This window comes from Oncorhynchus mykiss, chromosome 7 (assembly GCF_013265735.2).
Source record: "Oncorhynchus mykiss isolate Arlee chromosome 7, USDA_OmykA_1.1, whole genome shotgun sequence".
NCBI lineage: Eukaryota > Metazoa > Chordata > Actinopteri > Salmoniformes > Salmonidae > Oncorhynchus > Oncorhynchus mykiss.
Window position 1 is genome coordinate 44,235,619 of NC_048571.1, and position 12,567 is coordinate 44,248,185.

The window sequence follows — 12,567 nt, forward strand, 5'->3', positions numbered from 1 at the left end:
CTGACCTAAAACAGGGAATTTTTACTAGGATTAAATGTCAGGAATTGTGAAAAACTGACTTTAAATGTTTTTTTATTTTATTTTTTATTTAACTAGGCAAGTCAGTTAAGAACAAATTCTTATTTTCAATGACGGCCTAGGAACAGTGGGTTAACTGCCTGTTCAGGGGCAGAACAACAACTCAGGGGTTTGAACTCGCAACCTTCCGGTTACTTGTCCAACGCTCTAACCACTTGGCTACCCTGCTGCCCCCCCATGTATTTGGCTTAGGTGTATGTAAACTTCCGACTTCAACTGTATGTAAATGTGATATTTCAGTTTTTTTTTATACATCTGCACAATTAAAAAAAATATATATTTGCTTTGTCATTATTGGGTATTGTGTGTAGATTTATGAGGGGGGAAAAAACAATTCAATCCATTTTAGAATAAGACTGTAGCGTAACCAACAAGTCAAGGGGTCTGAATACTTTCCGAATTCACTGTATGTATTTGTAGCTTGCAGAAGAAGGCTCAGCCTGATAGTAATAGCAGCACATATATATTTTTGACAGGGTTTTAACTGGACAAGGTTTGTGCGTGGAGTGTTGTCCAGCGTGGCTGTGGACCTACAGCGAGAGGAGGAGGTGGTGGTCTACAGCTCTCCTTACTTGGAGAAGATGAACGACGTGCTTTCCAAACACACTGTCAGGTCAGACTCTGCCCAATGGCAGCTGTTCATGTAGAACAATGGTAGGATCATGAGAAGCCCATGGTTCAAACGTGCTTCTATCAGTATAGTATCTACTGTGAATTATCACGCGAGTCATGCAGGAGGGTGGATTGTGGTCACACCGTCTTGGGCTGTGTGTGTCATGTAGATACATTGCTTGAGCGATTGAGGGACATAGTTGGTGAAATATGTCCATGTTTTTCTCCTCCAGAACGTTGCAGAACTACCTTACCTGGCAGCTCGTCATGGAGAGAGTCAGCAGCCTGAGTCGCCGCTTCAAAGATGCCAGGGCACACTACAGAAAGGTGAGACAGATATTTGAGCACCCTTAGGAGCACACGTCAAATCAAGCACATTGAAAAGCAAACTCATGTGTAAACGTGTGGCAAATTAGACTGTCTGTGTGTGTTAGGCACTGTACGGGACCACCGTGGAAGAGGCACGGTGGAGAGACTGTGTGCGTTACGTCCAGGGCAGCATGGAGAACGCAGTGGGTGCTCTGTATGTGCGAGAGACCTTTGCTGGTGAGAGTAAACGCATGGTGAGTCACTCCTGTTGACGAGATGCAGGCAAAACAGGGATAATCCCTCTCCGGCATATTATATCACTGTCACTAAAGCAGTTTAGGCTGCACTTTTAACATGCGTGCCCATTTGTGTCCATGTGAGTTGTTACGGGTGTGTATATGTTGATTTATTAACTCTTTGTGTGGACAGGTCAGTGACCTCATCAGTAAGATCCAGGAAGCGTACGTGGAGACACTTGAGGAGCTGAACTGGATGGATGACCAGTCTAAGGAGAAGGCAAGAGAGAAGGTACAAACAAAGCAGTGCAAACAAACATACCATGTACCTCAGCATTTTGAAAGTGTAATTCAAAGAACTTACCAGCTGACTGTTCTACTGCTCTATGTTACAGGCCATGGCCATTAAGGAGCATATTGGCTATCCTGACCACATTCTGGAAGAGAGCAATCTGAAGCTTGACCAGGAGTATGCCCATGTATGTGTGACCTGGCCAAAGTACTGTGATACATCTTCCAATTTGAAAGAGAAATGGATGTAGAATTTGTTGTCTAGATTGTTTCTGATGATCTGGTCTCTTTCTGCAGCTGAACTTTAGTGAGGAGAACTACTTTGAGAACGTCCTTGAGAACCTGCAGGCTGAAGCACACAAGACTTTGAAGAAGCTGAGAGAGCCAGTCGACCCGGACATGTAAGATACATCCATTTAGCCTCACATACTGTAGACGCACCCCCAACTGAACACTGAGCACACATTCCCTCTCAAATGATGGGATCTTTATTCTAATTGGGGTTTTTCTAGGTGGATCATTGGCGCTGCTGTTGTCAATGCTTTCTACTCGCCAAACAGAAACCAGATAGGTAAGATGACAACAGCCAACACAATAGCTGCAACTTTTGTCACCCATCCACAGTTAGCTATCGTCTGCAAGGCTATCATCACTGAAGCATGCATGAGAGCACCAGCTGTTCTAAATGACCGTGTGATCACACTCTCCGTAGCCAATGTAAGCAAGACCTTTAAATATATCAACATTCACAAGGCTGTGGGGCCAGACAGATTACCAGGACGTGTACTCAGAGCATGTGCGGACCAAATGGCAAGTGTCTTCACTGACATTTTCAACCTCTCCCTGACCGAGTCTGTAATACCTACATGTTTCAAACAGACCACCATAGTCCCTGTGCCCAAGAAAGCGATGGTAACCTGTCTAAATGATTACCGCCCCATATCACTCACATCAGTAGCCATGAAGTGCTTTGAAAGGCTTGTCATGGTTCACATCAACAGCACCCACTCAAATTTGCATAACGCCCCAAGAGATCCACCAATGACGCAATCTCTATCGCACTCCATACTGCCTTTTCTCACCTGGACAAAAAGAACACCTATGTGAAAATGCTGTTAATTGACTACAGCTCAGCGTGCAACACCATACTGCCAACAAAGCTCATCACTAAGCTAAGGACCCTGGGACTAAATACATCCTTCTGCAACTGGATCCTGGACTTCCTGGCGGGTAGTAGTGGAGTGGGTCGAGAGTAGTGGAGTGGGTTGAGAGTTTCAAGATCCTTGGTGTCCACATCACCAACAAACTATCATGTTCCAAACACACCAAGAAAGTCATGAAGAGGGCACGACAATGCCTATTGCCCCTCAATAAACTAAAAAGATTTGGCATGGTTCCTCAGATCTTCAAAAAGTTCTACAGCTGCACCATTAAGAGCATCCTGACCGGTTACATCACCGGCAGCTATGGCAACTTCTCAGCATCTGACCGTAAGGTGCTACAGAAGGTAGTGCATACGGCCCAGTACATCACTGGGGCCAATAATCCTGCCATCCAGGACCTATATACTAGGCATGTCAGAGGAAGGCCCAAAAAATTGTCAAAGACTCCAGTCACCCAAGTCATTGACTGTTCTCTCTGCTACCGCACGGCAAGTGTTACCAGAGTGCCAAGTCTAGGTCTAAAAGGCTCGTTAGCAGCTTCTACCCCCAAGCCATAAGACTGCTGAACAATTAATGAAATGGCCACCCGTACTAATGGCCACCCCTCCTATGTTTTTACACTGCTGCCAGTAGCTGTTTATTATCACTTTACCCCTACCTTCATGTACAAATGACCTTGACTAACCTGTACCCTGCACATTGACTCGGTACTGATACCCCCTTTAAATAGCCTGGTTATTGATATTTAATTGTGTTCTTTAAAAAAAAAATTTAACTTTAGAAATATATTTACAAAATATTTTCTTAACTCTATTTTCTTAAAACTGCATTGTTGGTTAAGGGCCATTTTCTATGAGACTCAAAATTGAGCTCAGGTGCATCCTGTTTCCATTGATCATCCTTGAGATGTTTCTACAACTTGATTGGAGTCCAACTGTGGTAAATTCAATTGATTGGACATGATTTGGAAGGGCACACACACACCTGTCTACATAAAGTACCCACAGTTGACAGTGCATGTCAGAGCAAAAACCAAACCATGAGGTTGTAGGAATTGTCCGTAGAGCTCCGAGACAAGATTGTGTCGAGGCACAGATCTGGGGATACCAAAAAACAATTCTGCAGCATTGAAGTTCTCCAGATTACAGTGGCCTCCATCATTCTTTAAAGGAAGAAGTTTGGAACCCCTAAGACTCTTCCTAGAGCTGGCCATCTGGCCAAACTGAGCAATTGGAGAAGAAGGGCCTTGGCCAGGGAGGTGACCAAGAACCCGATGATCACTCTGACAGAACTCCAGAGTTCCTCTGTGGAGATGCGAGAACCTTCTAGAAGGACAACCATCTCTGCAGCACTCCACCAATCAGGCCTTTATCGTAGAGCAGCCAGACGGAAGCCACTTTTCAGTAAAAGGCACATGACAGCCCGCTTGGAGTTTTCCAGAAGGCACCTGAGTTTTCCAGAAGGCACCTGAGTCCAGAAGACTCAGACCATAATAAACAAGATTCTCTAGTCTGATGAAACCAAGATTGAACTCGTCACATCTGGAGGAAACCTCACCCTTTGGTGAAGCATAAATGTGACAACATGGGGAGTCAAAATATCAACGTGATAACATGAATATCATACTGTTACAGCTAATTTAAGGTGTTAATGTGAAAGGACAGTATGATGCTATATCAGCTGCGGTTGGTGACCTTGCAGAGGAAGGAGGAGCGTTTTTATGAGCATGGCCTTATTTCTATTATAGCATACTGGATGACTGTCATTCATATTCCATTCACCCAGCTCAATGTAACATTGATAGGTTTAGGTTGCTACATGATACTCAAACTTTCCCTGTACACGTCATGAGGCTGCTACAACCTAGCCTTGCCTGCATCTAGCTGATTTAGGGTGTAATCATTAGTCCCAACAGTTGCAAACAAAGTTTCTATTGGACAAATTTAGACATGTTTATACCCGTTTGTTTCTGTTTAAGAAACGTTTTTTAACAGAATCGGCAGAACGAATACACCCCTGATCACAAATCAAATCCAAATCAAATGTATTTATATAGCCCTTTGTACATCAGCTGATATCTCAAAGTGCTGTACAGAAACCCAGCCTAAAACCCCAAACAGCAAGCAATGCAGGTGTAGAAGCACACCCAAACATAGTTCACTTTCACAGCCGCCACATACAAACAGCATGATCATTTTGCTCATTGTAGAATTCTTTCTCTCATCTACGCCCTCTCCTCCTCTCACCTTTTATATTCACTTGGGGACATCAGTGCACAACACATCAGCTATCTGTGACCAGGTGAAAAAACCTTTCCAACCCAAACCTTCATATCATAACCACTAACTGCTACACGCAGCCTACCTACAGTGCCGTAGCTACTAGAACTAACGCGTTAGTAAACCCCGCAACAATCATACAGTAGTGTACAGTCAGCACGTAGTTTAGCAGTTAAACTGGCGGGTCCGGTGTCAATAAATCAATAAAAACCAAAAGCTTACCTTGACTTGGAAGAGTTCCAGTGTTGGACAGCCATAGCCAGCTAGCAAACATAGCGTCATATCTTTTTGAGCCAGGTGTTTGAGTAGGCTAAACTAGATAGCTGCATTCGTTAGCTAAGTAAAAGTGAAAGTGAACAAAAAATACAACAAAATAAAGCTCTCTCTCTGTCTCTCTCTTGCTTCTTAATTTTTAAAGAATTGAATTTGTTCAAAACTGTACAACTATTGTCTTTCTCTCTTTGAGTCAACTACTCACCACATGTTAAGCACTGTAGATCTTGCTAGCTGTAGCTTATGCTTTCAGTACTAAATTAATTCTCTGATCCTTTGATTGGGTGGACAACATGTCAATTCATGCTGCAAGAGCTCTGATAGGTTGGAGGACATCCTCCGGAAGTTGTCATAATTACTGTGTAAGTCCATGGAAGGGGGTGAAAACCATGAGCCTCCTAGGTTTCAAATTGTAGTCAATGTACCCGGAGGAGGATGGAAACTAGCTGTCCTCTGGCTATACCATGGCGCTACCCTACAGAGTGCTGTTGAGGCTACTGTAGACGTTCATTGTAATACTGTGTATTAATCAATTATTTGGTGATGTGAATACAGTTGAAGTCGGATGTTTACATACACCTTAGCCAAGTACATTTAAACTCTGTTTTTCACAATTCCTGACCTTTAATCCTAGTAACAATTCCATGTCTTAGGTCAGTTAGGATCACCACTTTATTTTAAGAATGTGAAATGTCAGAATAATAGTAGAGAGAATGATTTATTTCAGCTTTTATTTCTTTCATCACATTCCCAGTGAGTCAGAAGTTTACATACACTCAATTAGTATTTGGTAGCATTGCCTTTTAAATGATTTAACTTGGTTCAAACGTTTTGGGTAGCCTTCCACAAGCTTCCCAAAATAAGTTGGGTGAATTTTGGCCCATTCCTCCTGACAGAGCTGATGTAACTGAGTCAGGTTTGTAGGCCTCCTTGCTCGCACACGCTTTTTCAGTTCTGCCCACACATTTTCTATAGGATTGAGGTCAGGGCTTTGTGATGGCCACTCCAATACATTGACTTTTTGTCTATAGGCCATTTCTCGAAAAGGACGTTATTTGTCCCCATGTGCAGTTGCAAACCGTAGTCTGGCTTTTTTTTATGGTGGTTTTGGAGTAGTGGCTTCTTCCTTGCTGAGCGGCCTTTCAGGTTGTGTCGATATGGGACTTGTTTTACTGTGGATATAGATTCATCATGTGAATTGTTCCAAAAACACGTGGTTTCACATGATTTCACATGTGCAAAACGTGATTTTCCACATGTGAAATCATGTGGTTTTTCCATAAGGACTGGCTCACCTCCACTCTCACCTCATTGAGAACAATGACTGGCGGTAATCCGTTCTGCTGTTGATAGTTTCAGGCTCCAGTGCACACAAACTTTGTGGTTAAAAAATATGGACTTGGCTTGGGGCGCCAGCAACAATGAATGTAACTCAGACAATGCTGCAATGATTAGTCAGATGTGAAGAATTTTGTTTCATTCACTTGATATAAAAGGTTGCATGATGTGGAAATTCTACCACGGGGCACTCAAAGTCAATCTTAAATGGAGAGGTTCCAACAAACTTGAAGTACCATAATGAACGTCTGTCAGGAGCTCCCACGGGGCAGTGATTTAGCTTATTCATAATTAATTCATCATTAACGTTTACTTCATTCATGTGACCGATCAATACCTCACAAGGCTTCTTCTCTAAGCTGAGACCTTGAAACTGAGATGACTTTCATTCTCAAAACAAGGGTCTGGGCATTCTGCCAAATTGCAGATACTGATATTGAGGGTTCATTCAATCAGTCACTTGCATGAACACAGAAATTGTTAAATAGAAAAGCACCAACATAAAATGTTCCATCACATTCCATTCTCTTATCTCGTGTGATAATAATCATTACATTTTAATGTAAGCATTTCGATTTTAGCTTCAATATCAAAATATTCTATACTCCTATTAAAGTAAGGGAAATCAACACAGAAAACACAGATCATTTCAAACCCTTCATTTTGGGTTATACATTCTTATTAGTAGGGTAATACTATCATCATAATAAAGGTTATACTTTTATTAGCAGGAGTGAATTTATCAAGAATACACATACACAGCATGTTAAATAACACAATTTAGACAAAATAAAAAATAAAAAACATGTTGCAGCCCATTGGGCAATTTGGGATCCCCAACTTCCAAACAGGGATTCCAACCAAGTTGCAGATGTCCACTCTGGTTGTGGGGAATTATTCTTAGCAACAGTGGCAATGTATTCGGCGAGATCAGTCATATTAGAAGAGTGATCTGGGACAAAAGTACAACATTCATCGCCAATGATTGCACAAGTGCCCCCTTGACCTGCCAAAAGATAGTCTCTCTGTTTTGCAAAACCAATTTAAGCAATTCTTTTAGCATTTCCAATTTTCTCTACGTCTCTAGAGATCTCCTGAATCTCTTCTAGGGCACACGCATAGTGACTTTCACAGGGAAGAGAGAATACATGTTATAACAGTTTCACACCAACCTTTAAAAGAATGAGATTGGGGCAAGGTTTGCCCAAGCTACAATCTAGTGGCTCTCCTCACAATTTAGGGGCATTGCTCTGTCTATAGAAGCCTCGCCTTTCCAAATTCGAATTATAACTATTGATTTATTATACCCCAATTTTAGAATGACAGTCCTTAGTGCTTCACGTTGTTTCTATCACTTTCATTTAAGACCCTCAACTTAGCACACACCAATACTGGCGGAATGTAAATTTACATTGACATACAGTATATTTCTCTTATTTTTCTAACATTAACGTTTCTCATCACGGCCCCAATTTGTGGTAATGACAGATTGGTATCTCAATGCATTCTTAGTCTAAATTACACTCAATTTCGCAGTCTGCAGACCTCCACAATCAACCTGATATCCCAAATAAACAATTTTGGATAAGCCTAAATCAATTACGTGCACGGTTGACCCCCCTCAACCCTCCCGGCACTCATCCTTCTGCCGTTTTCTTCATGTTCTTCTTCAGATAGTGTTTAATTTTGTCCTCTTAATGGCACATGTTCAAAGTGGATGGCCCTTGATAATGTCTCTTACCTGAGCCTCCACAATCCTTTACAGTCCATTATGTCTTTGTCCATTTTTCAACCAGTACACCAACAGTATGACATGAACTATGTCGCACTCCCGAGAGAAAAGGCAGTTGATAGCTTCGACTGGATGCTTTGTGCAGGGTGCTGGCTCGGATCAGGTCTCACGGTAGATGTGGTGAAGGACCGTACTGAACGCCATTGTAGCCATTGCTTCAGCCGGTTAGGGGGCGTTTGAGGTTCACACTGTTCTTGGTAAAATGATCCCTTCCATGCATCTAGATACCATCTGTGGCCACCTTCGCCATAACCTCGAGAGAGGACAGACCAGAACAACAGTTTAGTTTAGGGCATTTCTGATTTAGGAAATCCAGATACAGTAAATCATTTATGACAATTTATTACGACTACCAATACTCTTGACACACAGTTGAAAATATTTTTTTTATCAAATTGGCTTATACTCCCCTATCATCTTGGCGATCTCATCGCAGAGTTACAGGGTCAGGGAGTTAGAGGGCTAAGGGAGAATCCTTAGGGAGAAATCACGACCATCCAGCAGACCCAATCTGGTGAGATTTGTTATTGAAGCAAGACAAAAACAAAGAAAACAAAACAACAACAGCAATACAAATATATCACTCGAGTTGGAGAAAACTTCAGTCCATTTGGAGTAACTGTCAACCATTCCCACCATCTTTTTCCTTTTACTGGCAGGCATGTGTAGAAAAACGATTTGCATATTTACCAAAGGCCCAGGGGACTGGTAATTCCCCTTTGGACATGACTCACATCGTGATTCATGCGTCCAAGAAAACAACAATACTGCCTGTTAAATAAAAAATAAACTAATTAGAATAACAAATCAAATTAGAATTAAAACTCTTGATAACTCCATCAGGAAATAATTGTATCCCAAAAGGTAATGGTAAAATAGACTAGAGACAGGTGTTCCTGATTCAGGGGCAGTGCTCTCTCCCTCTGTCTTTCTCGTGGTCCGAATCACACATAGGACGATTGATAAATGATAAACTTTTTCTTAATTATTAGAGTTTACATAGCCCATTTAAATCTCACTCAATTCTCTAGTATTTCTAGTGCAGGTGATCAGGCCTCCCCAGGAAGTCAGAACAGAGGTCCAAGGTCAGTCAGCCCAATTCAGTGAGTGTTTGTTTTCCTGTACCTTAGACATTATTTAAATATATTTCAAACATTTTGTGTATCAGGCTTACATTGGGTTATTCAGTACATTTCTTATCAAGATAATTTACATGTGTGCAACCAAAACGCTGACAATAGAAACTTCAGAAAATGTCATTTGTGTACAGCATCCTTTCTAACCTGTGAGTAGGTGGGTTGTGTGTGGGTGCTGGCGTGTGTGGAAAAAATCATAGGGTAAAAACAAACTAAAATGGCCAGGCCTAACTTAATTTGGGAGCTCCCTTAACAGCTGGATCCGGGTAGCTTTAACTGCTCTCCCAAGGCACTTGCCTTAGGAAGGCTTTCAAAGGGAGAGATACAGAACCTGGACCAGTACAAATCAGCGGGGCTAGACAATCTGGACCCTCTCTTTCTAAAACTATCCGCCGCCATTGTTGCAACCCCTATTACCAGCCTGTTCAACCTCTCTTTTGTATCGTCCGAGATCCCTAAAGATTGGAGCACACATTCCAGCAGGTATATCTCACTGATCATCCCCAAAGCCAACACCTCATTTGGCCGCCTTTCCTTCCAATTCCCTGCTGCCAGTGACTGGAACGAATTGCAAAAATCGCTGAAGTTGGAGACTTTTATTTCCCTCACCAACTTTAAACATAAACTATCTGAGCAGCTAACCGATCACTGCAGCTGTACATAGTCCATCTGTAAATAGCCCACCTAATCTATCTACCTCATCCCCATACTGTTTTTATTTGATTTACTTTTCTGCTCTTTTGCACACCAGTATCTCTACTTGCACATCATCATCTGCTCATTTATCACTCCAGTGTTAATCTGCTAAATTGTAATTATTCGCTCCTATGGCCTATTTATTGCCTACCTCCTCATGCTTTTTTGCACACACTGTATATAGACTTTCTTTTCTCTACTGTGTCATTGACTTGTTTGTGTTATTGGCTTGTTTATTGTTTACTCCATGTGTAACTCTGTGTTGTTGTCTGTGTCACACTGCTTTGCTTTGTCTTGGCCAGGTTGCAGTTGTAAATGAGAACTTTTTTCTCAACTAGCCTACCTGGTTGGTGAAAAAAACAAAAGAAAACAATAATTGATAAATATGTTAAAAAAAACTTGGTAGTGGACATTCCATCAGTCGTATACATAATTATACTTCAGACTTGATGATGATGCAGTGTCCCGTCAAGCTGAATAGGCACTTTCTAAAGTAAACAATCCCAGAGCCCCTCTCTTGTAACCTTGTCATTTTGACCTGTTGCATTAACATACAATTCTGTACAAACTGTCCCTGGGACATAAAACTAGTCAAAAAATGAAATCTACTAGGACCTTCAAAAAGTTAATGCTGGCTTATCAACTCAATATTCGGTACTAAAACATTTACTAAGATCTACTTCATTCTGGATACAGTTCCACGTAATGGATTTTTTAAATTGTTTTAGATTATATTCCTTACTTACATTTTAACATTTTTATTTAAAGAGGCAAGTCACTGGACACAGTTCCATGTAATGGAAACATAATATTGTTTTAGATGACTAGCAGCCTCTAATTTAATATCATTCCCAATGCTCGATCCCTCTTACTTCTTCAAATTACTAAGATATTGCATTATTGGAGTGCAATTTGAAAGCCTATTTACCATTCACTTTGTTATTTTCACGAGTCTCCATATCAGTTTCCTTCAACTAGGACTCCCTTCCCAATAGGAAGAACTCTAAACCTTTTTGGGATAGGGGGCAGCATTTTCACTTTTGGATGAATAGCATGCCCAGAGTGAACTGCCTCGTACTCTGTCCCAGATGCTAATATATGCATATTATTATTAGTATTGGATAGAAAACACTCTGAAGTTTCTAAAACTGTTTGAATGATGTCTGTGAGTATAACAGAACTCATATGGCAGGCGAAAACCTGAGAAAAATCCAACCAGGAAGTGGGAAATCTGAGGTTTGTAGTTTTTCAAAGCTTGGCCTACCGAATACATAGTGTCTATGGAGTCAAGTTGCACTTCCTACGGCTTCCACTAGATGTCAACCGTCTTTAGAAACTGTTTCAGGCTTCTGCTATAAAGGAGGGGGGAATGGGAGCTGAATGAGTCAGTAGTCTGGCAGAGTGTCTCAGGCTCGTGACGCGCGCTCCCGACAGAGTTAGCTCTCGTTCCAGTGCTTTTCTTCAGACATAGGAATTCTCCGGTTGGAACATTATTGATGTTTTATGTTAAAAACATCCTAAAGATTGATTCCATACATCGTTTGACTTGTTTCTACGACCTGTAACAGAACTTTTCGAGTTTTTGTCTGGATGAAGTGCTCGCGCCTCATGAAGATGGATTACTGGGCTGAAAACGCTAACAACAAGTGGATATTTGGACATAAATGATGGACTTTATGGAACAAATCAGTCATTTATTGTCGAACTGGGATTCCTGGGAGTGCCTTCTGATGAAGATCATCAAAGGTAAGTGAATATTTATAGTGTTATTTCTAACTTCTGTTGACTCCAACATGGCGGATATTTCTTTGCTGGATTGGACTCTGAGCACCGTTCTCAGATTATGCTTTTTCCGTCAAGTTTAAAAAAAATCTGACACAGCGGTTGCATTAATCTACTATTACTAATACACATGGATCACTCTCAAACAACATTCTGCTTTTCCCCCATTGCAAGGTTTAAAACAAAACAAATATGATAACTTTATCCATATTGGAAGGCATTGTTTTCATTTTAGTCGACCCTAACAATGTTACTCTATATATTTATTTCAAATTTCTGTTGGATATTCACTTTCTGCTTCACACTTATTAAATGTCTATTATTTTAAGATTAACATGTAATGCTTTGGAGGGATCAATACGTATTAACTGAGCTGGCATGGTCTATCAGTCCCCTGTAGATGGCATGGTGCTCTGTCCATAATAAGTCTCTAGCTAGCAAGTTAAATGGTTGAGTAGGTGAATACAGAAAATCATTGGGTCTATTTAACAGGGTATGGGATTTATTTCAAAATGTATTACCAAGGTGGAGGAAGTCTCATAAGCATTTATAGTGTTATTGGTTAGGTTTAATTCAAGTCCC

The 12,567-nt window shown here is 41.1% G+C and overlaps 1 protein-coding gene across 1 annotated transcript in view; it reads left to right on the forward strand.

Moving 5' to 3' along the window:
• Positions 1-12,567, forward strand: part of mmel1 (membrane metallo-endopeptidase-like 1) — a 45,744-nt gene that overhangs the window by 20,085 nt on the left and 13,092 nt on the right. Inside the window, exons 12-18 of the mRNA XM_021609387.2 lie at positions 555-691; positions 924-1,017; positions 1,125-1,253; positions 1,429-1,527; positions 1,631-1,714; positions 1,824-1,927; positions 2,039-2,097. Coding sequence (XP_021465062.1) covers positions 555-691; positions 924-1,017; positions 1,125-1,253; positions 1,429-1,527; positions 1,631-1,714; positions 1,824-1,927; positions 2,039-2,097 — 706 coding nt within the window. The remainder of the gene's footprint in view (positions 1-554; positions 692-923; positions 1,018-1,124; positions 1,254-1,428; positions 1,528-1,630; positions 1,715-1,823; positions 1,928-2,038; positions 2,098-12,567) is intronic.